The sequence below is a fragment of the Accipiter gentilis genome, chromosome 13, assembly GCF_929443795.1.
Source record: "Accipiter gentilis chromosome 13, bAccGen1.1, whole genome shotgun sequence".
NCBI lineage: Eukaryota > Metazoa > Chordata > Aves > Accipitriformes > Accipitridae > Astur > Astur gentilis.
In genome coordinates this window covers 5,924,974-5,952,408 of record NC_064892.1, presented here as the reverse complement: position 1 = coordinate 5,952,408, position 27,435 = coordinate 5,924,974, and the positions used below count along the sequence as shown (strand labels likewise).

The following is a 27,435-nucleotide window of genomic DNA, read 5'->3' as shown; positions in this document are numbered from 1 at the left end:
TATTGAATAAAACATTTCTCAGTAAAAAAAACTCAATCTGTGAAAACCTGCTTGAAGCATACTCAATTGCAGTCCTTTCAGATTGCCATAAATAGAGGTGCAAACTGAATTCAATAGCTAAAAGATGAATTGACAATGTGAGTTCTGCAGTTATTTGCTCTATTTCAAATCAATATTTCTTGGTGTCTCTTTTGTATTCTTGACAGGTGAGGTTGAATAATGATAATCTTTATATCAGCAAATGCTTTTGTACTACACAATTATAACTAATTTCAATCAAGCACTTGTCTAAAATTAAGTCATATGAATGGATTTGGGGTCTCTCATTATCTTCACTCCAACCCATTTAATAATAGGGTTCTTCTTAAGTAGGTGGCTCATGCCAGTCTTCCACATAGTGTTATTTTTAGCACTTGCAGCATCCACATGAAATTGCTCGTGCTTCTCTTATATTGTGACCAAGCGCTCTATGGATTATCGTCTTGTGCATCTTGTGAGACATGCATGTCTCAGTCCAGAAGACAAGTGGCAAGATTATATAAACCTCTTTTCCCACTGTTTCTGATATTACTGAGGGTTAGCATTTTGAAGTAGAGGGGAGTACACTTCAGTTAATTGGCTCCTACATAAAATAACTACTACTGAACAGCTGATAGGTCAAAGTAATTCTGTTTCTCTGATAGCTGCGTATTTCCTTTAATCTCTCTCTCTTTCTCCCAATTTACCTTGTATTTTATTCACAGTATTTATGAAGCTTTAAGCTTTTTACTCTCTCAGAAGTAGTCACTTAAAGTGCCTACCAGAAAAAGTGAAGGAGGGAGTGGTGGCAGTGGCAGGAAATCGTTTTATTGGAGAATAAAAAAGTGAAATCCACTGAATCTTAAAACTGTGTTTAATGATATGTTTCAGGAACTTCTATTACATCACGATGCTGAGGGATCCGGTGTCACGGTACTTGAGTGAATGGAAGCATGTCCAGAGGGGTGCGACGTGGAAAACTTCCCTTCATATGTGTGACGGAAGAAGCCCAACACCAGATGAGCTGCCTACCTGTTACGAAGGAGACGACTGGTCTGGAGTCAGTTTACAGGAATTCATGGATTGTAGCTACAACTTGGCCAACAACCGCCAGGTGCGCATGCTGGCAGACCTCAGCCTGGTGGGATGCTACAACTTGACTTTTATGAATGAGAGTGAAAGAAATATGATCCTTCTCCAAAGCGCCAAGAACAATCTGAAAAACATGGCCTTCTTTGGGCTCACAGAATTTCAGAGGAAAACGCAGTATCTCTTTGAGAGGACATTCAACCTGAAATTCATTTCCCCGTTCACCCAATTCAACGTTACGCGGGCCTCCAACGTGGACATTGGTGAGGATGTGCGGCAACGGATAGAGGAGCTGAATTTCTTGGACGTGCAGCTGTACGAATATGCGAAGGACCTGTTCCTGCAACGCTTCCAGTACTCCAAGCAAGAGGAGCATCAGAAGAACCGGCTAAAGAGGCGAGAGGAGCGGCGGCTGCTGCGGGAGCAGAGAGCTCACCAGTGGCCAAGGGAAGAGGCAGCAGAAGTAGCCGTTACTGAAGATTATAACAGTCAGGTCGCAAGGTGGTGATGCTTCTCCATCTTGACTAACCAATGAGAGGATCAGAGAGTTTGTGCAACTTGGCTACCTGGGAATTAGCCAAGGAAGGCCAACCGCCTTGGTAAACGAGACCATGTCTGACAGCTACCCCTCCTTGTCTCAGTTTTTCTTGGTTTCTGCCAGTGAGGAGAATGTATTTTTTTCTTAATAGGTATTGATTAGTGTTATTAAATGGCAGTAGAATAGATTCCTGTCCAAAAAGACTTCTTCAAAGCCCTAAGCTAGGAGGATGGATTGAAGAGAGAGCTATATCCTTTGCGTTAACAGATGTACGCTATACAATCTGAGCTACCAAAACTTGTGCAGATGTGAATGAAAAATTGGGAAAAAATACCTGGTTTGGTTCCTCTGTGGCATGAGAGCTGGTTTATTTCATACTGTCCTTTGCAACTGTAGTGCGTAGTGTTCTAGTGAATGCAGTGGAGGAAGGCACGTTGCCCTTCAAATTTCTACGTGCTGTGTTTTGATTAAGGGAACAACTTGCTGAGGTGATTAAAAAAGACCTAGGAAATGTGGGATTGGGGCATCACTTGTTCTGTTCTGTTAGCCAGCAATCAGAGATGATTTATAAGTGAAGTGATGGAGGGGTTAGCTTATTTCTCCGCAGATGTTGAGACTTACTGAACCCAGCCAGGTAGCAGCTATCTTTCTGAGTGTGTGTGGCAAAGGGAAAGCCTTGAGAAATTAGGTCCGTGTGGCAGCTGAGCACACACTGTGGAGATTATCTGGCTGGAGGCAATGAAATCAGCCTTCACATTCACAGAAGGTGAAGAGGGGCCAAGCAAACTAAAAGGGAAGAGGAAAGAGAGAGCAGGAAAAGCTTAAATATTAGTGTGACATTTTCCAGATTCGCTGTAAAAGCCTGGAGATATATTGTCTGTGAAGGTGGGCAGGTTTATGATATTGTCTGTTAAAATACACTGATGCCAAGTGAATACAACTTAAATTGGTTTTCTCTCTAACTACGGTAGTGGCGAGAAAAAAAAAAAAATCAGCTTTCATTTTTATAGGATGCATAATGGATATGTGGAAAGTCTTGATATTTATTACTCTGTATGAAGATTCTTTGTAAATTTATTGTTTTCATGATGAGAGATCTGTATCTGGTTTTCTTCCTTGTCTAGAAAAAGATTCAATGGGTTCTTCCTCCATGTGTTACATTCTTGTGGCTAAACTGCATCTATTTATTCCAAGATTTTATGTTGTTCCATTCGTAACAGTGAAATTTTAAAAAGAGGGTCCTGTGCACCATAGATCTTTTGAGAGAGTTTTTTTCCTTCTTCTTCTAGCATAAATGTAAAGCATTAGGAGGAAATTTCTCTAAGTGCCTCAACGTGGCTGCTAAATCGAGATGCTGAAAGTATATTATTGCATGCATGAATGGCTTTTACCTTACAGATTTGCTAATTAGAATTTCCGGAGTACCTGATGTGGATGCACATTTCTCATTTATTTTCAAAATTCAAGGTTTTTATCCAGTCAGTAAAAAAAATAAGAGGCTGAATTTGAAAATTTCTCCCTTCATTTCCAAGTCTTTCTTTTTAGTACATGCTGTATCTTCTTTTCTTCCGACAATGCTATTGCTGCTTATCTATGCACAATATCAAAAATATGATCTAACGATCCTGTTGAGAGTTAAAGCATACATTAAACATTCCATTAAACATGGAATATCATAATGCCTGTTAAGAAGTGAAGAGGGCTACCGGGATGGTGCCTCATTATCAAGGTAGTTTATTAGCAATATGCTGCTTAATGCCCGATCGTCCATGTGCTACTTTTGGGGTGAGTAGCGGTGGGTTTTGGTCCCTGATATCTGTTCCACTGGTGGCTCACGTCCATCTCCTCCCACCTCCGTGTTCAGAAGGGAAAACGCGGGACTGCAGATCGTTATTCTCCAGCCCAAGCGTGAGATGTCTGCCTTAGAGACGAGTGAGGAGCTCTCTAGACTCCCTGGACGGAGCTGCTTGGATCCCCATCGCCTGGAAGAGGCGCTCGGACAGCTCGCTCACGGGTGGACGCCAACCTTCGGAGTTCTAAATCGCAACGTTTGCAGTCTAGGACTGCAGCTCACTCTTGGGTGTCCTGCCTGCAGGACAGCGAGGCGGTGGAGAGCTGAGCCTGGTCAGTATTACTGCACCTCTAGTGCAGTGCAGGTAATTTGAAGTGCTCTGACGTCTTACCCGCGGGCACCGGGGCCAGTGGAGGGTAGGAGCTTTTTGGCCGGTGATGGGGGGCTGACAGGGAGCTGTTGCATCTCTCTGATCCCAGGCCCATCTTGCTGCAGACCCCGCAGCAGGAGAGGGGAAGGATGCCTTTGGCACCTGATAACCTGACGTCCAGGATTTGCGGGCGTGCTCCTCGTTTCCGTGAGCACGGGGGGGCTACGGGTGCTGGGGGGACCCCGAAGGGTCCCCCAGAAGGGGCAGGGGCAGGGTGGGCACTGGTGTGGGAGAGGCAGGGCTGGCAGGCAGGGCGCGGGGGCTTGGCAGGAGGAAGGGCCGCGCAGGAGAAAAGCCAGGCACGAGGGAGGAAAGACGCAAGACCAAATTCACGTTAAGGAGGAAGGTAAGCAAGGAAGTAGAATCGCTCCCAGCCCGTCTTTTGTTGTAAAGCATCCCTTTTTCCTCCTAAGCACAAAAAAAGGGTCTTCTTCCTCACGTCCTTGCCTCTTTCCCCAGCGGGCCACGTCTCCGCACCACTCACAGCAACGGGGGCCTTGCTTTTCATTTAGAAAATTCAGTGTTATCTTTTCAGGCGAGAGGAGACAGAGCTCAGAAATGGTTCCCTGGAGCCTCACCAGTGACTGTAAGTATCAGTTTCAGCTGTCTAAGTACACCAACTGTTCTCCAGACTATTCCTTCTGCCTGACACAAAACAAAGCCTAATGAGGAAAATCGAAGCAGTCTTTGGGCGGTTTACATTAGCTTTAATAGTTTGGCAATACCTTAATGCAACGCCTAACCTTTTCGTCAGTCATTTCCCAGGAGACAAGACTAGGGTCCTGAAGAGCCATTAATGTGCTGTAGCATCTATGTTAACGGGATTTGCCTTAATGCTTGGGATTTAGTTAAAATTGAAGTTGGTTTGTTGGTTTGGGTTTTTTTTTTCCCCTGGAGCCTGTGTAGCAGATAGCCCTGGTTGTGCAGGAGTAGTTGGGGGTGGGGGACAGCCAGTGGCTGAGATCTTGTCCCGAGCCCCTGGGACTGAAGGATCCGGCACCTCCTTCCCCAGCTCCAGCGGTAGATCCAGCAAGCTCACTGCACCGAGAATACTGATTTTGTTAGCAGAATTTCCTGGCACGTGACAAATAAAGCGGTTTGGAAATACTTTCAGGCTGACTTCTAAGACACAGGCTTGCAGGTTTTTTCCTCTTGAGCGCTGCGCCCGAAATAACGTAATGCAAAAGCAAAATAAAGGCCCTGGTTCATATCGCTGTTATTCCAGGTTTTCATTGCTCTGACAGCACGGACTTCACTGTAATTGCACTGCCTTGTGTAAGATCGGAGCGCAGCATGTTTCTTTCAAAACCTTCATGAGCAACAACACTATAGGATTTCTGTCCATCTTCCTGGCATTATTTTGTTGCTTAAACAAGGCAATTTGGCTTCTGCTACTGCGGTGCTGAAACAAATCTCATTCTTTTGTAATGGAGATGTACTTGCTAATCTCTCCCATCACATCCTCGGCACTGGCTGCCTTTTCCAGTTACAATTCACTGTAGGCTTGGAGCAGACAGAGAAACATGCTGTGTCATTAAAACTTGTTGCTGGTAATTTGATGTCTAGTCCAAGAACTCAGCTTATTGCCTATGGGCCATGCTTTATTAAGGAATGAAAATTTGCCCTCTCTTCCCCACTCATCAGTGCTAACAATAAAAAGCTTTTTCACTGTGAGGAAAGAAAACACCACCATTTCTGATGGTCAGTATTCTTCACTGCAGCTGTGTTAATAGTGAGGCTGCGATAGTTGCAGTTCACTAAAAACAGAAGTACAGAACAAAAAAGCGATCGGAGTCGGATCCAGAGCCAAACTGCCTAACTGCAGCATATCCATTCAGCCAAACCAAACGGCAGGTCACATCACCTTTGTGAAACGTCTGGAGGTGTTTCAGATTTGACGTCCGCTACTAATCTGGGATGTTTCTCAAGTAGGTCTTCTCGTTAACACATGCTTCCTTCTGCACCAGTGGGTTCTTGTTTCACACCTGCAGTCTTCTATCAGTTATGAGCGCTGATGTTATAAAACTTACCGCGCTGACACTTTTTTCCCCTCTGTTGCTGTTCCTCTGATATACGTGGAATTACTCTTTTTTGGTCTGGGGTAAGGAATATTTTGTTTCCAGGCTGGTGGAGGCTGCCCTGTATGAGATGAACAATCACAATAAAATTATTCTGCTGGAGCAGATTGCTGTATCCTCCCTACATGTGGCAAAAGCATACTCGGAAAAGGTAACCAGTTTGCACTGAAACACTTCTTTCACTTTGGTTCTCGTAATACTTTCTTTGTGAATGTTTGTGGAGGGAAATGGGTTCCATAGCCTACAATGTCCTTGGCTTTCTTCTTGGCCGTATCACTGGCTCTGTGATTTCAAATGAATGTTGGAAGTGAAAAAAAAAAGAAATAAAAAAATCAAGAGTTCCCATCAGTTGCCATATTTAAGATGAGAGGATAAATTAATAGGCTGTAAATTACTTTATTCTTTAGGAATTTTCCTTCTGTTTATGTGCAATAATGTGTGTGAATTCTGCTACTAAGAGATTGTATTGTGAGTAACCATATCTACTTTTATTCCTATTTACAAGATAGTTTGTAGACCTAGGGATTTTCATTGATGTAAAGCACAATTTAATGAATTATTTAATGTGTTTAACCATTGTGATGTCAGAAGCAATTGTTTTCATATATTTATTTGTTGGTGGTTTTCTGTAAAATGATGCTCATTAAGGAATCTGTTAAAAATGAAGAAGTTTTGTTGAATATTGTTGGGTCCATAAATTACTTATGAGCAACAAATAAACATTGTTTGCGTTTTTGAAACACTAAAGGTTCCATCTTATCTATGTAGCCATAAAAATGACTAAAAATGCTTCTGTTGGGCCAGTTTCAAGCATTAGTAAAGGTCCACTGTGGCCATAATTATGTTTTTTAACAACATGTACAGGGAGGGAAAGCGTGGTGATGTAACTTGCTATTTAATTATGCTGGGCCCAAATACCAAATCTTGTGATTCTAATTGACTTTGGTGGGCTTTATCTCAGATTGAGTTAAGACAGGAGAGTCGAGACTTGAATAGTCACCAGCACTAATTCAAGTGACCCCAGTGTCAGAATTTCCATATTGGGACTGAATTAAGACTTAAGTATGCAAATAGTGGTAGTGAATTCATTGGACTTCATTTCCACTCCAGCAGCACTGAGGACCAGTCCAAACTGTCAGGATAATCTCACGAGGTGCTGTGGGGAGGGGTGAGAAGTTGCAGTCTGTTGCCACTGTTAGCCTTGCATGCGTGTCCTTTTATCTTCTGAGGGTACATGGACCTTGGGAGGAACTCATTGCTTATTCATCCATACTGTTTCCTGTAAGTACGTGAATATAGTGAACTCGGGCAGGGATGGGAGCACGGATCAGCACGGACAGAATTGGGTAAGCAGGAAACGCCGAGCTCTCTTTTACGGAGTACCTGAGGCCCTCTGTTAGGTCTGCTCCTTCCAAAAGTAGTCCAGCCCCCTGTTCCATGACTGTTTTTTAACTTTTTCACGTTTCTCCATTTTCCCAACAGCAAGATTTGCAGACATGCCACATCCCTGGAGGTGAGTCTGGTTAAAAGAGAAGGCCGTGCTGTGGCAAATTAGGATGTAATGACCATGACCAGCCCCTTTTTGATCAAAGTTGACTGACCTCTGCTAAGTGCTGTGGAAAGATATATTAATGTTAAAAAAAAAAATATATAGTCTGCATGAGAAATTACCCTTGGGACACAACAAAGGCAGCATTTGATGAGGGTAGCAGAAGAAAAAAAGCTCTTTCAAATGTTCTGGTTAGTTTTGTTTTCTTAATTGTTCTTCACAGCACCTTAGACTCAAACAGCTACTGTTTAAAAAGCAGCATTGTAAGCAGGGGCTGTTTGAGCCTATAGTAATCAGTACCTCTCTCTAGAATTTATTTTCATATCAGTCTCCCATTTTTTAATTTCTCTAGCTCCATTCACTTCAACACTGAATTCATCTGTACTGCTGATATGCTCTTGAAGTCTTCATATATTAAGACTGTGGGGTAGCTCTGTATGTTGGGAGGTGTTTTGACTGTCTAGAGCTTGACAGTGGTGATGAAAGGGTCGAGTATTTATGGGTAAGAATCAGGGTAAAGGCCAACAGGGCAGATAACATGGTTGGGAATCTGTTACAAACCACCCAACCAGGTTGAAGAGGCAGATGAAATATTCTGTAAGCAGCTGGGAGAAGTCTCACAATCACTAGCCCTTGTTCTCATGGGGGACTTCAACTTACCAGGTGTCTGCTGGAAATAAAATACAGCGGAGAGGAAACAGTCTAGGAGATTCCTGGAGTGTGTGGAAGAAAAATTCCTGACGCAGCTGCTGAGTGAGTCAGCTAGGGGAGGTGTCCCACTGGAGCTGTTGTTTGTGAACAGAGGAGGACTTGTGGGTGATGTGATGGTTGGAGGCCGTCTTGGGCATAGCGATCACAAAATGATATAATTTTTGATACTCGGTGAAGTAAGGAAGGGGGTCAGCAGAACTGCTACCTTAGACTTCTGGAGGTCAGACTTTGGGCAGTTTAGGAGCCTGGTTGACAGAATCCCTTGGGAGGCAGTTCTGAAGGGCAAAGGAGTCCAGGAAGGCTGGACATTCTTCAGGAAGGGAATCCTAAAGGCGCAGGAGCGGGCTGTCCCCGTGTGCCGAAAGAGGAGCCGGCGGGGAAGAAGACCGGCCTGGCTGAACAGAGAGCTTTGGCTGGAACTCAGGGAAAAAAGGAGAGTTTATGACCTTTGGAAGAAGGGGCAGGCAACTCAGAAGGACTGCAAGGATGCCGTGAGGTGATGCAGGGAGAATGAAAATGAAATCCCCACTGCAAGTTTCTGTTTTCATGCCACCCGTACATATGTTAGGGTATAATATTTTGGGGAAGCAGAAGGGTTGGAGGACTTTGTAATCTCCAGATTTCTCTAGACTGCGGTCTCATTACTTGCTTGGTTGCTGCTGTGAAATAAGCTTAGTTCCTGGGAGACAGATGTCAGCCTCTGGAAACTCATACTATTGTTTGAAACCAAACCCCCAGAAGCTGATGGCTGAGTGGGCATGAAGGCTGGATCCTGACAGTGAAGGCCAGATGGTACGGGGAGTTCATACTACTGGGGAGCAATTCAGGCTGCTGAACAGAATCACCCAGTGCCTTTTTCAGTGCCCTGAAGTTGCCCACCTGACCTTCAGCAGCTGCTCCAGATCTCAGAATAGATGCTTTGTCATATATGTAAACCCTGTGCAGATGTCTCATTCGATACCAGCAGATCTCCAAACAACAGTCCCTCTCCTCGAGACTTATGGTTAGGAACCCAAATAGCTCTCACAGTGTTTCCAGCATTTGGGGGCATCACTGGAGACAATCTGCAAGCTGAGAGTCTGTCATCATCACCAGTTGTGAGCATAAAATTAAATGTACTGCAGGGCAGTGTGAGTGATGGAGGAGCAAAATGAACGTTGTTACATTTCTGTGTCTTGCACTCTGGTGAAAGCAGTTATGAAGTACGGGCAGCAAGATGGTAAATGAAGTAAATGTCTGTATTGCTGATAAATATTACAATATAGCAAAAGGAGAAATGGATTTTGCCACCAGAAGACAGATAATTTTTTTCCACATACATGGTTACATTTCAAGAAATACATCAGAAAATTGTACTGTAATGTGCAGTTTATGCCACAGTTAAAAGCAAGAGCGAGACTCAGCATTGCTGGACTGTATTACATACGGCTGGAGAAAGACTTTGATTTTTAAGATTTCATTCACATTTATTTCTATTTTACCGACAGAAGCTATACAAGGTGTGACACCTTGCAGCATTTCCTAAGAAATTTGTGAGTATGCCCCTAAAATTCTGAATATGAGCAAGTAAGATTAGAAAATAGGGAGGTAAGTCAATGACTTATAAATCTTACTGTCTTGTAAAAGCACAGAGTGCTGAAAACATGTAACGATGAGGATAAATAAGGCCTGCCCTACTTGGACGAGGGGACTACTGCAGGAGTTTGTCCACTGGGTAAAGCAGCTGCCCACTTCACCGTGAAACATATTGAGTGAGACTCCTTTCACGTAAGTAGAGGTCACCTGGCAGCCAACCTCCTTGCGCGACCCCCAGGGACATCCTTACAGGTGATGGAGGCAAATGCAATTTCAGGGCATGAGCATCTGGCCTGCTTTAGACATTTACAATAGTGTAAAAAGAATCTCATCCCAGAAATGGCTTCTTCCCCTCTCTGTTCATAAACAGGGGAAACCAATCCCCAAAGGTACTTTAGGGAAGGCAGAGTCTCAGCTGTGCCAGACGGCGAGGGGGCAGCACTTCACTTTTGGAAAGGCTGCACTTGAAATGGAACTCAGGATTCCAAGTGGAGAGGTCTTAGAGACATTTGAAGATGCAACAAAGACCAGAGGCGGAGAACGAAGAGCCAAGAGGGCTGATCTGGGGACCCTCTGTACAAAGACGGTGATCAGGACCACTTTAATGAGTGAGGTAGCAAAGAAACAGGAGAGCAGTGGGGAGGCATGTGAGCATCAGAGAGCCAAAGAGACGCACACTGCAAAAGGCAAGCATGGGTGTGAAGATCCGCTGAGAAATCTGCTTAGCTATGCAAATTTCAAGGACATAATTGGCAGTTCATTTGGGTGGATTTCTGTCTCACTCAGAAATGTTTATACTGAGTATTTAATGTATCCTCAGGCCCAGCATCTTGAGGCAGGGTCTGGGGGGTCATACGAAACCGCCCGTGCTCTGCCAAAAGCAGGCAAGGTCACCCAGCAGTCCCTCTGGGATTTCACTTCCATGGCACGACATCCAAGTGACAAACAAGCAGCCCTCTATTGCCACACAGACACACAGAGACCAAGCGATGTCTCCCTTTGTGGCAAATTTAGCTTCAGGTTTGCTGCTTCAACTGTGAGACTGGCAATCCGGGTCTGGTGATGCTTACGGTAAGCGGTGATGACAATGTCACAGCTACGAAAGTGAAAACGTTTCTGCCTAATAGGATGCAGGAATATGCATGCTAATAAATGGCTGGATGTTAAATAGAAAAACAAAACAACCCTAGGTGAAATCCATCAGCAACAGAGCAAAATAAAACTTTGTCATTACTATAATTAACATTGCAATCTGACTGGCCTGCAGATGCATGGTATTCCAGTTAGGACAGGCTTTCAGCAAAGAGATTATGTCAAAATAAACACTGCCAAGAAATCATGAATGTTCTGGAAAACTTTAATGCTGCACAGCTCCAGATACGGTCCCGGGGAGGAGCGGGGTTAATACGTATGTGTGTGTGCCTGTGTCTGCGTGCCCACATGTGCACACACATGGTGTCTATCAAAATGCCACTGCTGGCCACTTGCGTAGTTTGGATTGATTCCTACACACTAGACCCATATCTTTTGGATTCCCGGTCAGAGAGACCCCAGCCATGCATCAGCCTTTGTTTGGGGGGATATTTTTACTTAAGGACCAGATACAGAGGAACGGCCCTCCGTCCAGCACAAACTGCTGAGAGCAGGAGGTTTTCCTCACCGGCAGTATTGCCAAAAGCTCAGCAAAGGCTCGCAGCTTGAGAGGGTCCGTCCATGAGATGGAGGGAGCCTCGTGAGCTTTCTGTTCCGTCTCGTCTCTTTTTAAATGCTTGCTGGCGGTAGCAAATGGTTTTGCAGAACATTTCTAAGACACTACTCATTTCAGGGAGGAAGGTAGAATAAGAAATACTGAATCCGTTCCCCAGTCCCACACCATTCCTGGACATGTTGTAGGATTCATGTCAGTGCCCTCTTGGGGACTAATGCTTCTTCCAACAAATCCTTTCCTTTGCATCAAGCTGCTTTTATGAACCATGGAGCAAGTCCCTATCTCAAGTTAGCTTTTGGACCTTAGCTGGTCTCACAGCTTCCCTTGCTTTCTCTCCCTCGCTTTGTGAGTCCCTTTGACTTCTGATCATAGGCTCACACAAGCACATAGTTCCTAAGGCTATCCATGAACTGGGAGCTCTTCTCAGCTGCTGGCTTCCAGCTCAATACTCGGGGGGGCATTGGGGTACCCTTGTCCCTTCCAAGCATCCTGTTCTCCACGCAAAGAAAACAAGACCAGAGGGGTTAAATGGGAGCCATGGCCACCCTAGATGTAGTGAGTCATGTGGTGGCCAAGACTTCAGGATGTGGCCTCAGCACTGACCATCTAAATTGCACAACCATAGGTTTACTCAGCTGTATGTTTGTGAGAATTAAATGGCAAATAAATGAGTTGCAGTTTATGAAAGGTTTAGATAAACAAACATAGGATGTTTCATCTTCTATTTGGATCAGCTGGGCAGCTAGCTCAGCAGATCATGGGCTGAATTTAAACTTCTCCTGGGTCTCAGCCAGGCTTGTCTTTGCCAGATTTTGTTTTAAAGAAACAGCTTTATTTATAAACTCCAAGCAGAATTTATCAGTCAACATAGTTTATGCCACATTTAAACCTATTTAAATATATCACAAAATGGAATAAGGAATGAATATGTAGGAAATACATATTTCTGGTACTCCTGGGCAAAGTATGCATGCTTGTTGAGCCATAATGGTCCCAGGCTTGGGAAATGTAGGCACTAGTAGAGGGTGATGCATCTCCTGAAACACCTACCTAAGCCAGGACATACTAATCTGCCTTTTTATTTCTGTGTACTACAAAGAGAAGTAAACTCACTAATTTGTCTGCTTTGAAGCCATGCCCACTGAATGAACCCAAGCTTACAGTGACCCCTTTAATGTAACTGAGACATCTTCCTGGCTCATCTCACTCTGCCAACAACATCCTACGAACAAAACTATGAAGAATTACATTAAAAACAGGTTTTGGAAGAGTTGAACTAGGGCCAACTAGACCTGCGTGCTCTCTCCGATAGTGGCCCAAATGGCTTCTTGTAAGAGCAGGAAAGCATATATATATATATATTTTATTATTATTATTTTTTAATATATATATGATCAATTGTCTCCTAGCCACCAATCATTTTCAGGTCAAGGACTTCTTGACCAAATTTAGTATCTCTGAAATTAACAGGGCTTTTCATGGCCTTTTTTTCTTCTTTGAATTTACCCGGTTGCTCCTTGAACTTAAGTATTAACTTCTAGTACCTTTTAGCTTAACTGTGACAAAAGTTTCATGAACACAACAGGAAAGAAACTCTTTTTGGCTGTTTCGAGTTGGACGCCTTCTAGTTTCATTTAAGCATGCCTAGTTCTTACATTGGAAGAGATACTGAACAGCAAGTCCCTGCTCATCTTCATGCAACTCCTGATTTCATGGTGCCCTATCATTTGTATCTCTCTTCTCTCTCTCTGTACCAGGCGGAAGAGCATGAGACTGTTCAGTAAGCATCCGTGTCTTTGATTATCCTGGCTGAGCTTGCCTGCAGCATTTCTCATTCTGCTACATCTTTCTTTGGAGATGGGAGGACCAGGGCTGCCCACAGTACTCAATACACAAGCACACCGAGGATTTGTATGGTGAATACGAGTGATGTTTTCCAAGCTGTTCACTGTTCCTTTCATAGTATTTCCTAGAACTCAGGTTTGGATTTTTCTGACCAGTTCTGTGCACAAATCTGACATTTCCATAAAATTATCTATTCTAGTGGCAAGATCTCATTTCCAAGTAGCAATAGTCAACTCAGAACTCAGCACAGTGTATGGAAAGTTAAGATTGGGTTTCCCCCCATCCCGGCGTGCCTCACTTTAAATTTATCTAAGCTGAATTTTGTCTGTCATTTTATTGCCATCACTCCGTGTCATCAGGGTCTTCTGCAATTCACAGTCAGCCCTTGTCTTTAGTACCCTGAATAATTTAGCACTATTCTCCAGCACAGATAAGTGTCCCCAGAGCTCATTCTGCAACCTGCCTAGGCAGCGGGGGAGCAGAACTTGCGGCAAGCTGACATAACATCCCGGTAGCAGATATAAAGGCTTCATTTGCCTTCCCAACCATTTTGATGGAAGTGCTGAGATGTATGCTGCCATTCTGCTGCTCTTGCCATGGAGCTGAAAAATCAGTTTTTATTAGTGTTGAAATTGCTTTTCACACAGGTTGCCATTAACAGAAAGGTATTGCTTTTTTGCTTCGTTCTTTTAGCAGAAAGTCATACTGAAAGGGTGTTTAATCCCCTTTCTCATCTGTATTATCAGATTCTTTAAAAACTTCTGAAATTATATTGGTGCTTCCCTCTTTCACACGCAAAGTTTGACAAACGGAAATTTCTGTCTTTCCAGCGCATAAGCAGCTCCCCTCTTCACTTGGTCTCTCTGCTGTAAGGCTATAAACAAAGGCATATTGAGTGAGCTGACAGTGAAATTACAGAAAGCTGAAAAGGTCAGTATCTTAAATCATAGATCAGATAAGACAAAGAATTTCAGATATCTCACAGCAAATAAGGTGCAGAGAATGTGATGAACACTGTGTATAACAGCATGAAACCATATATGGAAAAATGTGAAGTGCTATAAACTTCCTTTTCTGATTTAATTTGCTCCAACTGCATTTAGAAATTATAGCAAAAATGCATTGATAGCCACATTATTATTTACACGCAGTAGGAAGCAAGGCTGAGCTACATGCAGAGATTGTCAAGAAGGGGGGGTGCTTTTAGTTCTGCAAAAATCTCATTAATTGTGTTTTGGTTTGGAAGCTCAAATATCAAACTTGCCACCCTAGCAGCTGCCAGAAAGGTATAATTACCATGATTTAATGCTTATATTTCAATAGCATGCAAGAATTCAGGCTCTTTTACTTCTCTGGATGTCTGCAGTAGGGAGACATGCGTGAGGAAGCACCCACTCTAGAAGCCATAAAAAGTGGGATCAGCCGAGACACCTTGCTATAGCCCAGTCTGTATCGGTGGTGGTTTTTTCTCCAGGAGCACGCAGATGACCCAGGATTGGTGCTCAAGGATACCAAAGGCACTTTGAGGTGAATTACCCCAATTCCTCACTTGTTGAAAGCAAGCCAGCCTTCATCAGCAGCAAAAGCTGTTTTCATAAACCCATCCCCCAGAAATCCCAGATTAGGAGGAGAAGAGTAGCAGCTGAAAATTAGGTGAACATCCTTCTCCTTGTGGTCAGTTACTGGAGAGTAAGCAAGAGGTGGCTGGAGAAAGGAGCTGTTGCAGAGGGAGTTAGGTGACTTTTGGGGTGAAACCATCGCTCTCGCTTTGCCCATTTTGCTGCAGAGACAGCAGCTGCCTGGTTCCCCTCTGCTGGCCGGACAGCCCGGGGATCAAGCTGGTTTACAGCAGAGGTGAGCTGGGGAAGAATCAGGTTAACAGATTTTGGCAGTATTGTGGAGCATTATTTTCTTCAGCTTTTGCCTCTAAGGCTCAAGGACAAGAACTTTAACGTTTCTTCTTAAAATATAAGACTTAACTTCTTATTTATGAGCTGCTTCTGGAACCGAAAGTGTCTCATAGCCTTACTTCAAAATCCCAGTGTTTGGCTTAGCCTATAAATAATACAGCAGTATGAGGAGATGCATTTCCGTGCCAAGGCTGTAAATACGTAGCGAATATTGATACACTCTCTCTTAAAGCAGACAGAAAAAGCTGCCGGGCCATGGGTATGGGGTGTCTCTGGAGCGCGCTTGGAAGGGCAAGGGGGGGCCCTTCTGCCCAGTGGAAATTTTGGGTTCTGGTTGCTTCATGCATCTAGCGCACTGCTTTGGCTCTTACTAAAACCCCAGGTAAGGAACCTCAAGCTGACAGATGTTTTAAGGTCTGCAACAATAGATCTGACTTTGCTTCTGTCACGACCTAGACTGGACAGACCAGGGAGTCGTGTTTAATTTGAAATTCCCTCAGGCTAAATTAAGGTGACAGGACACCAAAAGATCAGTTAAAGATTTTATTCATGACAGAAGCAAACTGAACTGGCGAGGCGTCGTAGTAGGTGGCAGGGTTTCTCACAACAGGAATTGGCATAAGACCACTTCTGTAAACCGTGTAACCATATACATCAATTCAGGGAATAAGGAGATCCCTCCCGTTGAGTCCCGAGGTTCCGAGCAGACCCCCTGGCTTTCCAGACTCCTCCTCAGAGAAGGGCCCAGGGGCGGCTGGATCCACTCTTAGTCTCAGACTTGGTCAACGGTTTATGTCTTGAAACAGATGAGGTGTAGGGATTGTGGAAAAGGAAAGAAAGAAGAAGACAGAGAGAGAAAAAGGAAGGGAGAAAGATTTCATGGGTCCTGGGTCCAGCGTTGGTTCAGTCAGCCGAGGGGTCCAGTCCCGGTGGGCTTGTGCGCCCGGGGCTTCAGTTTGTGTCCTTTTATCGTCCTTGCTCCTCCTTCGGGCAGGCACCCAAACTCCTCAGGTTAATGAGCAGTCTGTGAGCCTTTGGTCTTGGGGGTTGTCTGGGGACTAACTTCTCCTTGCCTGCAGACACGGCCGTTGTTTGATCTTTGTATCAGAAGAGGGAGCTGCGCACCCTCCGGCACACCGTCCCCCTCCTGTTGCTGATGTCTGAGCTGATGGGCTTTTCACCTGGGTTCCTTGCTGTGCAGGGTTTGTCTTTAAGCAGAACTTGCCCCACCACAATGTTTGAGACATTAGCTCTTTCAGTCTCTCACAGCTTCTTAGTGGAGAGTTAATTCAAGACTGTTAATTAGCAGCGAGCAAGACAACCTGCCTGAAACCCTGAGTACCTTCTTGCCCCTCGGTGGGGAGGTCTCGGTACAGCAGGTGAGGGGTGCAGCATAGAAAAAAAAATTAAAATCACACGTGTTGTACCTGTGCACCATCCATCAAGGGAAATCCCTTGGAGGTTTTTTGAAGTATGCCCCAAAATATCATCAAAACCTCAGAATTAAAATAAAACTTCCTGAGACCACATCAGGCAACATCTACCCGCACGCAGCTGCAGTGATGGGAAGAAACGTGCGCTGCAGGGACGTTTTTCCATGTCCTCCCCTGCACACTAAAAACTTCTTTAGGCCACGCGTCATTCACATGCATGAAATTACAATGGACCGTCCCTGCAAGCCACCCACTTTCTGGTTTGACTTTACAGTTCATCCCGGCAAAACAGGCCCAGTGGAGGCAATGGAAAGGGTCTGGATCCACTTTTGGGGAGGAAATTCCCGTGACACAAGGCAGGGAGGAGGGAAGCCGAGAGGGGCTTGCGGGACGCCAGGTCAAATGTGTAGGAGGCAGGCAAAATCAGACTATTCATGAAGAAAGCATTCGCAGTGAGCAAAAGCTAACTGTACTCAGTACTTTCAACCACGTGGAGAAAAAAAGCCAGGTAGACAGCAGGAATTGCTGGAGGCCTGGTGACATCAATTATTGACTTCCTAATTCCACTGGAAAAATGTTTTCAGAGAGGTCTGTAGAGCCAACGATGTGGTCTTGAAGTGCAGTAATCAAAACAGAGTAATCTCAGGGACCGGGAATGGTATTTTCTAGCCTGTAATTAGTCAGTAAGCTCTCTGCTGATTCTCTCTTCTCAGTGCCCTCCCTTTTCTGGCAAAAATTGTTAAAACTCCCAAAATCTTTGTTCAAATACTTAAACCTGTGAAGACCCCCACTGTTATCAGAAATAGTGTAATTAGAGTGCATGGTCATGTAGCTTTCAACTTTGCCTCTTAGATATTAGCAAAATGGCTGAATCTTTGATTAAAAAAATAAAATCCAAGGGACCAAAGCTGCTCTCTGTCGATGCAGAGAGCATCCCATGGAGCAATTACTATTTAAAGTCTGTGGTAACTGTCATGCCAGGAGGCCAGAAGAAAATCTTAGTCCCTGAGAAACTTATCAGGGACTTACTTAGAAAAGGCGAGAGAGACATACTCAGCTTCTCTCTGCTCATCAAAGATATGAGATAAATCCCAAGCAGCCATGTGCGTTAACCCCATCATTGCTGCAGCTATATGGGAAGCAGGAGCCATTGCACAGGTTCCTCCCTCAGATTTGCTCTCTGTGCCCTGCCAGTTTGCAAGAGCTGTAGCCTTTCCTCTGGACTAGGATGCGTCAGCTGTTGTTTTTAATCTGCATCATTAGTGGGAAGACCATTAACAAATTGTACGCTGCAATGTGTCAGTTAAGTTTACGTCAGAAGTCATCTGTTTGTGGGAGCCGCAGGAGTCCCACGCGGCGCTTCCGAGGACTGCAGACGAACAGAAGAACAAAAATCCCAGATCCTTCCAGCAAATCCACGTTAGAGCAAGCGACGGCAAACAGCCCAAGGTCTGCATCCTAGCACACGGCTTTAGCTAGACCCCATCCTTCCCTGCATTAATTTACGGCATCTGTGCCCGGGCTAAACCCCAGCCCTAATCCTGCCCTTGCCTAAGTGGCTGCGTGCCCTGGCCCTGGCACTGCGTGGGGTTGCTCATGTATGTGAGGTGGAACAGGACTGGGGCGTTGGGGTGGTTTTTTATATTGTGCTTGATCTCCTCTAACAGGGGAGAGGCCAGGTTTGCTCTCCTCCGCCTGACCCGTGATCTCCCCCATACCAGAGCCAGCGGTCTTGTGGCCAGCAGGTAGGTGGCAAACGCTGGAAGACCTGGAGGAGGGGCTCAAGCTGACCCCCACTCCCTCTGTGGGTGCTCAAGTGCCTGACAGCAGGGAACAGGGGGACAGGGAAGATTGGGGGTATCTCTTCCAGCAGCATCGTGCAGTGAGACCGCAGCAAGCACCAACCGTGCTGGTCTCCCAGGGTACGTTTGTATTGACCGTAGCAGGATGGCCCTGAGTGTTACCGAAGCCTAAGTTTGCTGAAGATAACTGGTGAATAAAGACACTGAGAAAAAGGAAAAGCAGGCAAGAGAGGGTTAAGAGCTTCTGTTCAAGCAAGCTTGGATTTTTGGTTATTCCCCTTTTTTGAATTCAGGGTGTGGAAATATTTTAACTTCCAGTGTCTGGGTTTGATTAGATAGATACCTGAGCTCTGTCTTTTCCCTAGGATGTATCACTAAAACGGTATTTCCTTTTTAATTTACTCTACACATGACACCTTGTCTTCTTGCTCAACTTGCAAGATATTTTCCCCGGCTCTCTGTGTGACTATTTACCTGTTGGAACATTGATGCTCCAGCACGGGCAGCTGCTCTTGGCAGCTTTCCTTTCAGACCCAGTGGGCCAGACTTTGAACTTTTTCAGCTTGAAAAGGTCAGGCCATTACAGAAACTGACAATTTTTAATTTGGTGACTTCTGTGGGGAGCTGAATGGTACTCACTGAACAAATAAATTAGTGTGAGACTGACTGCTTTAACGAAGCTGCAGTTGTCATTTGGGGGAAGAAGTAAATTAATTCCAATAAACAAAGAGAAATCCTTGATGCCCTTCTGACAACACTGGGATCTCAGTGAGGAGGGAAAGAAATTTAGCTTATTAATTGTTTAAGTCTCTGGCAAACTCCCAAAGTTTATCTTTTCTGTTTGGGTAATACTAATGTTTTGCTGTTTTGTAGACAGAAGAGACTCTCAGCCATTAACAGCCCCTTCGCCACGCAGCGGGCTGGTGGGACATTGCGCACGGTGGGACATTGCACGTGGGACGTCGCCCCCCCTCGGGAACAGTTACAGCAGTTTGGGTGGCTCACGGCCACAATATCTCACGCAGGAGGCAAATTAACCTGGCACAGAGAAAGCATTTTGGACAAAGCTGCCGCCTCTCATTTCCTCGCGTTGTGTTTCAGCCCTGTCGCGAGCGAGAGGAGAGTTCGGCGGTGGTCGCCGAGGCATTCTGAGGCCAGCTGGGGAAGGGCATCTTGCTTCTGTGGAGGGGAAGAGCAGAAGGAGAGCCAGGAGAGCTGCTGCAAACCCAGGCAGATCCCTCCTGCCGCGGCTGCTGCTGTGCGGGCGATGCGGCGCCAGCTGTGAGCAGCTGCAGGCAGGGGAAGAGGCTCGCTGCTTGGTTCTTCTAAGCCCTCCAGACTTCTTGCTGGCACCAGGCTCAAGGGAAACCATCCTGTTTATCCCTTCTCCTGCCTCTGAGAGGTGGATACATCCCTCTCTGGGGTGGCAGGTGCTGTCCCCGGTGGGTTGCCTGAGACAAGTGAAACAAGGTAAAGCATTTGCAAAATGCCTTCAGTTGCAATAAGCTTCGCAGGCTTTCTTTAGACAGATGTCGTCGCAGAGTTTCTGTGACGAACAGTTTCTGTGATCTCATCTGTCAGGGAGGTGAAAATCAGTATTTCAGCTGCAGGATTTTTAATGGCTATGGTTGTGTGACTGAGATGTGTCACTGGTGTCTCTGTAGACTTTTGTACCCTAAGCGTGGAGGAGCAGACCTCTGCTGGAAAGGCCAATGCCAAGGCAGTACGCCAGGTCAAATGCAGAATATTTCCTTAACTACCAGCCACGGAGACAACAGGTTTTGTGATATTCACACCAAAATGCCTACAAGTTGGGACTCAGCTCCTGGAGCAGGACTTAGAGCGTCGAGTTAGGGGTTGGTGGGGAGCACAGAGAGCTCCAGTGGCACCCGTCACATTGAGCCCTGAAACAACCGGTCTGAAATGCCGGAGAGGGCAGTGCCCAGAGCCTCTGCCTTCCCTCTGCCTTGGCATCCAGCCCCTACCTAGCCACAATGGGGCATGTCTGCCAAACTGGGGTGCATCATTCCCTGGGATGCTCTGGTGCCAACCTTGTGCATGTGCGTCTGGATGCCCTGCACCTCTCCTCTTTGCAAACGTGACGGGAGGTGGAAGTGAGATTAAAATATATGAATGTAGGTTGTAAATACTTCCGACCCAAGGAGCTTCAAGCCTACTGGTCTTTCTTCCTAAGAGCCTGGCATGGCCATCTCTTCAGCTGAGGGCAGGGTCGACCTGAAGGGGGAGGAGGAGGGTTAATAACAGGTAAGCAACCTTCTCCGCTCCGTTCTCAGCTGAGCTGGGGGACTGTGAAGGAGATAATGATAGCCTCTTAGATGTTCATCTCAACAAAGACGTTTGGGTACCTGTGTTTCCTAGGGAGAGTGGTTGGCTGAGGTCTGTGGATTTGTTTGGATTGCCCTCTTCAATTCATCTCATTTTGGAGGGGTTTTTTTGGTTCTGACCTCATGTTCTTTTTGCCACAGAGATCTTACTTTTAATCTTGGTTTGCTTTCAAGTTAGAATAAATTATCCAGCACAGAGAGACATATTTTCTTACACACGAGCTGCCGTTTCAAGGTCAGTGTTTGGTATGCGGCTCTCGCACTTCAGCATTGTTTCAGAGATCTCACTCCATCTCCAAGGATGTATACCTTAAGCACTAGCAAACACAAGATCCAGGCCTGCAGTGGTTCAGTCTAACATGAGGTAGACCTGAAAAATGGCAGGGAAAACATTATCATTCTTTTCCATGAGGGTCAGCTTGAATATGAAGGGGTGTGATTCCCCCTCCCCTACCAAACATTGAGGTCTGAATCATCTCGCCTTACGTTTGCATACTTTACCCTAGGTGCCGATTTACTGTATGGAGCCATCTGTTGTAGTCACCATCTCTGGGTCCCTGCTGAAGCACAGAAGACACACATGAGACGACCATAGCTCTGTAACCTGCTGCTGGCTGAACATAAGCCACCAGCTATAGAATAGTTTTGAAGGAGGACAGAAGTCCATCATTGGTACTGAGAAAGGTCAAGAGCTGGTCTTGGCCAGGCAGGTCCAGTGCAATGGCACTGCACCTCCTGCTTGGAGAGGTCCAGCATCTAATGACTCTGCTGACAGGGTGCTTGGGAGCAGGACTATCTGGGGAGAAAATTGTGGGATTTGGAGGAGTTTGTCAGAAAAAGTTGTGGGGGTGAGGACAGGATGGTAAAGGAAGATGTGTGTGTGTGGGGGGGGTTAATCTCCATAGCTTACTTCAGTTTCTGTTTTGTAAGTGGAAGCCACGTTAGGTTTAGGACCTCCCAAACCTATCCTTGTGTTAATACAGAAGCTGTTATTTAGCATAACACAGCCCTTACCAGAACCGCTATAATAAAACAGAGCATTTAATGTTTCCTTTCAATAAAACTGGAAGTGAGACCTTGTGTCCTGTTCTCCAACTGGCTAGATATATATCGCAGTGGTTTTAAGCTCTATTCTGTAAATCAGCATTCAAATTCATGCAATCTGCCAGGCAGGTAATGAATATCAAGGAGGTTTCCAGGAAAACTATGGCAAGTTGAATTCTTTAGCTACTGTAATTGATATGGCCTGTCTTAAGAAATAATAAACATCATGTTTTTAGGGAGCAGAAGACTGAAGACAAAAAAGCCCTTTGAAGGAGAACTGTGCAGGAGATAGCAACAGAACAGCAAGTTAAAACCTAGGATGTCCTGCGTTTCACGTCATTAGGTGGTCAACACAACCACACACAGGCTATACCGTTGTTGAATATACATCACCCAAGAGCTAAAAAGGCCTTGCCAGAGCCCTTCATGTGGTGACACCTCACCTAGCCATTCAGTTTGTTAGCCCACTGCTGAAAAGATAGTAAGTGAACATGGTGGCATTTTCTGCTGATGATTTCTGACAAGGTGATGGAGAAGTTGCTCTCCCTTCCCTACTTAATCTGAGCTTCAAACTCAGGGGTCAGGGCTTGACGGACAGTTCATCTGATGAAAGCGTTTTGTCTAAGAGGTAGTTTAGGATGTCTGAGGTATAGAAATGGGCTATTACTGTCTTCATTTGCACAGTAGTTACCTACTCGTTGTAGCTCATAGATCTTCCTCTGTGGCCAGATCTTGAATGTGCCTCACACGCGTGGCTCTTCAGCATGGTACAGTGAAATGTCATTTTGGGGATGATTCAATTCCTGGGTCTACAGCAGCCAGGTTGTGGGAGCATGCTGAAAGGGTCCTGCAAAGTCCTGGCAGACATCTGAATTTATAGCGTGAGCAGGAATTGCCACAACCGTTAAACACAGATAATGACAGGTGTAGTTTTGTAAGGGAAGGTCCCAGCTTGGTCAGCTGAAGATGAGACGGTGGCACAAAAGAAGGATGGGCGGGCAGGGGCTGCACAAATAACGCCTGTGCCACGGCTTGCACTTTGGCCCCACGGGAGAGTGGGTTGCCCAGCTCATGTCCACACGGTCAGACGCTGTTCCCTCCTCCCAAACCAGGCAACTCCTTAGGAGCTGCTCCTGGACTGTGCCAGCCCCTAAACTACCCCCAGGCAGCGTCTGGGAGAAAGCCAGCTCAGACCTGTGCTGGGGAGCACATTAACAAGGTAACAGCACCTCAGTTTGGACCTGGCCCACTTTAGACCACTCGTGTAGACGCAGCCAGCTGCATCTTCCATTCCCCTGCACAAAATAGCTCACAGATTCGCCCAGTCTGAGCCGATGGGGGCTGGCAACAGGCTAGGAGACACCAGAGATGTTTGCCCGAAACCTTGAACAGCTGGTGGGAACAGTGCATAACTCGGGGGGAAAAAAAAAACCCAAAAGGTACGTATGTTCTTCACACTGAGCAGGTGCTTGTTCTGAAGAAGAGAGCGTTCAAGGGCAAAGATTTCCACTCCTCCCTGGAGTTTCTGCAGTTACAGCTTAGCAACAGGTACAAAGAGCAGCGGTGACCAAGGAGTCTTGGTCACAACCTCATAAAAGAGTTTGATAAGGAAAGAGAGAGCAAAGCTGGCTTCCTTCAGCTGCCAGGCATCTCTCTGACGGGCAGCAAAATGGGTTTGACTAGAGCGTAGCGGGGCTGCTGCGTTTCAGGAGTTCAGGTTTCCTCAGAGCGGGCGATAAAGAAGAAAAGCTGAAAAGTGCCTGCGGTCACAAGCGTAGCTGCTCCTCTCTTGTCGGGCACGCTCTCCATTTGCTCCTCTGCTCCCCAGGGAGTCGCCGTGCCCTCTGCACCCTGTCTGAGACCCAGGACCTCCCTGCTGAGACCCATCGCCCTGGCCCCTGTCCGGAGACACTGGAGGTGCGGCAGAAAGCCAGTGGCAAGCTGTCGATTTTTAGCATCGCCGACTGCCCAAACATCGCTATCCATGCTCCTAGCAGCGAGATCAAAACTGTAACGTGCTTTATCTTCCCTGCCTTTACAAGCATTGTCATCCACTGACTGAAACGGATCTTTAAATAATGAATGCGCTGTCATGTCTCATGCTTTTTTAGCTATGAAATGTGAGACCGAGACAATATAAAACTCACCATCTCTCAGAAACATGGCTAATAAGTTTTTGCTTTCATTTGATATCACTTGCGCTGGCCGTGGCTCTCCCAGCCTGAACAGGGGCACGCGTGCTAAATGCCGCACGATGTAGGAGTCGGGGGGGTCGGGGTGTCCTTCCCTCTTGTCCCTTGCGGGGAAAGCCACCAGGAGAAGCAGAGCAGCTCTGTGTAATGGAGGTTTCTAGCAAGCGGTGAATGAGGGTGCAAAGGTGATGTGAGATCTGCATAACCTGCATATGTCAATTTAATTGAGAGATGTAATGGCCATTTTACTCGCTGGCAATTTTGTATTCAATATGCACAAGGAGTATAAGTGCTACTAATGGAGAAGCCTTTTCAGTGATGGGTTACTGCTTTTTGAAAAAGTTGCATTGCACTCAGCCGAGACTAATGTACCTAGGCTAAACTACGCCTTAAAAATGTGTCTAATTGTACATTTTTATGCCGAGTGCAAACCGTAAAAAAAAAAACGTACAGAGAAAAATGCCTACAAACCTTCAGTACAGCTTCGTACAAGAGAAGGCAGGGACGTGCCCCTTGGGCGGAGCGGTGCCGGGATCCAACAGCAGCAGCTCAAAACCAGCCGCTGGTGGGAGGTTTGCTCAAAGGCAGGAGAGGTAGGTGGGTACTGCAGTCACGCATGTGTAAGCTATTGACTCAGGAAGGTACCTCTGGAGATGTAGCTCTGGTAAATTACCGTTGAAAGGGACTTTTTGTGCTATTTTACCTTAAAATAAAACCAAACCACCGATGGGGCTTGTGCCACCATGAGTCCGAGCAGGAAAACGGTGAGGAAAAGAGGAATAAAAGCCATCTGAAGGGGTAAACAGGTGACTGCGGGTCTGCGAAGCAATCGAGCACCAGCCCGGCTTGCCCTGCCACTAACTCCATGTCCCAAACCTGACGTGGGCTCACGCGGGGCAGCGCTCGGTGCCTACACCTGTGTGCACACACAAGGCTGTCCCTGTTTCTGTCCGTGCCTGGCTGCTTCTCGGGCAGCTCTGGCATCCCACCCCATGTCCCCAGTGAGAGGCTGGGGGGGGAGGGGGCTGTGACACCCCCCCCCCAAAGCAGGCAAGGGCAACCAGAGTGCATCTTTCAAACCCGGATCAAACTTTTGCCTTTGACGAAAAAGAAAAAGCACTTTTTCTGCCTTTCTGTCTTGTGCTTACCATTTCAGGGGGACACCCAATTGCTCAATTCCTCCCCCAAACTGCAGCTATATGGAGTTGAACTTGCATTCTCCGTTTTCGGTAGGACTCGTGGGGCAATTAACCTTTTTTTTTTCTTTTTTTTTTGCCATTTATATGTGATAATCACATTGGGACCTCACAGTTACTGCAGACTTAAAGATGCTGAGATATGAAATGCTGTCTCTGATGGTTGTAACATGGAAATCCTTAAAAACAGGCCTACTCATTTAAAGCTGTATCTATGGCTATAAGTTGTGATAGGCAAACTGTGGAAAATATATACTGTAGAAATGTTTGTGAGCAGAGCTGTGGTTTGATCATGCTGCTGCCAGTTTTTTAAATTTCTATTTGGCTACTGCAAATTCTTGCTATAAATTCTGGCTACAGTAATCTGCATTCTTATTAACAGCTTGGTTTAAGAAAAGAGGGACATGTGGGAGGTAAAGGATTAAAGAACAGTACATGCATGCCTCAGATACCTCTTCTTAGCAAAAGCTTGCTTAAATGAAAAAACAACAAGAAGTCCTTATATCCTCAGGGGGGCTGGCTAGAAGCTGGAAAGGGAAAAAAATCACATGCAGCTGCGGGGTGATGGGCTCAGACATCAGGTGAAGCTGTTTGCAGTGAGCTAGGAAGGATTTAGAAAACAGTCTATGCTTTTGATAAACAGCCACATCATCACAGACAAAGATAATATGCCAGAAGAAAACCAGCTTAGAAGATATCTTCTAAGGACACCCACGGGCTGCTTGCGGAGGGGGATGTTGTTGCCTGTGGTGAGGGGACCGGGAGGTCGCTGCTTCCCGCTCCCCCTGCCTACCCCGGCGGTTTCACCCAGAGATGCTCCAGTGCTAACATGGAGCAAGGGGCAAAATGGCACCGTGGGCCTTCTCCCTCCCTGCTCCCCCTCCTGGAAGTCAGGCTTGTGCCCGTCCCCCGCCAACGTGCAGCCAGATTGATGCTGAGGGGACCAATCCCCAAAACATTCTCTCATTTAAGGTGACCGAGGTGACCTTTTAAGTATCATGAAGTACTTTTTATACTGTGATTTTTTTTTTTCTTCCAAGTCCTTGTAGCAGTTCTCCTGACACTGTTTTGGTTTTTTAAAAAAATTATTATTTCAAAAGTGACCCAACCATTAAAGTCACCAGGTTTTAATTTCAGCTCAAATGCAGGTCTCCTCAGATTTGGAGGAGTACCAGGCACTCTCATCTGGGCAAATGTTATCCATTACCAAGAGAGCCTTGATGGAAATAAAGCGTATAAAATTTAACCTGGTAATTTCAGTGGCAAATGTCTTTTTTCACCACAAATGCCAGAAACACAACTATAGCTATATCTACATCGCACACGGGGGCTGGGATCTGGCCCAGCAGAGCTCTCAGCCTCTAATTGCTGCATCCAAATTAACAGACAGCCAGACCCCGCGTCTCAGCTGGGAGGCAGCAGCCACTAATGGCAAAGAGGCACTAAAGCACTTAAACCTTCTCTGAGCCATGCCTAATTGCGCAAAGGCTCCTCTCCTGGCCGTGCTCGCGGAGTTTAAATGAACACGTTTTTGTTGTTGTTGTGCTGGAGCAGAAGGCGAGTATTTACACCGACAGGAGGAAGGAGGAACTTCACACCTGAACAGGGACAGCTTCTTAAGCCCCTCGGCTTTCTGCTGTAGCCGTCCAGCCATTGATTCCAAGCTTTCTCCATGCAATATCCGAGACGTTGGCATAAATCACCGTTAACATCTGACTTTCCTGTGCAATGGGCTAAAACCGCTCGCAGCCAGACATAGATGAGAGACAGTTTAAGAAGCTCTTCCTCACCTCCTCTTATTAAAGGCAGGGGCCAGTCTGCCTAAATTGGGATTAGAGGCTGACAGCCTTGCAATTACAGATTAAAATTGGACAGCAGAAGCTTCTTCCCACCCCCCCCGGCCCTTCACCTTGTCCTCTGGCTTGTGAGAGGTGGCTGCCGCCGAGGCAGAGGCACCCGAGCCCCTCACAAAGCAGCGGGGTCGCCTGCAGCCTGGTGCACCAGGTGGAAGGGAAACCCCCAAAAAAGAAGATGCAGAAGGGAGCCGGTGCTTAGCCCAGGTGCTGCGCCCTCCCCTGCAGCCCGGCGGTCCCTCCTGCCCAAACCGTCTCCAATTCGGTGGGGATCTGGTGCCGAACGCACGCCCCAGCAGCCACCCCCTCCCGGAGGAGCAGGCGGCT

At 46.1% G+C, this 27,435-nt stretch overlaps 1 protein-coding gene across 1 annotated transcript in view; it reads left to right on the top strand.

Moving 5' to 3' along the window:
- The window catches only part of HS6ST3 (heparan sulfate 6-O-sulfotransferase 3), a 309,343-nt gene extending 303,722 nt beyond the window's left edge, over window positions 1–5,621 (top strand). Inside the window, exon 2 of the mRNA XM_049816059.1 lies at window positions 910–5,621. Within this exon, the coding sequence (XP_049672016.1) occupies window positions 910–1,615 (706 nt within the window). The 3' untranslated portion in view covers window positions 1,616–5,621. The remainder of the gene's footprint in view (window positions 1–909) is intronic.
- Window positions 5,622–27,435: the final 21,814 nt, after the last annotated feature.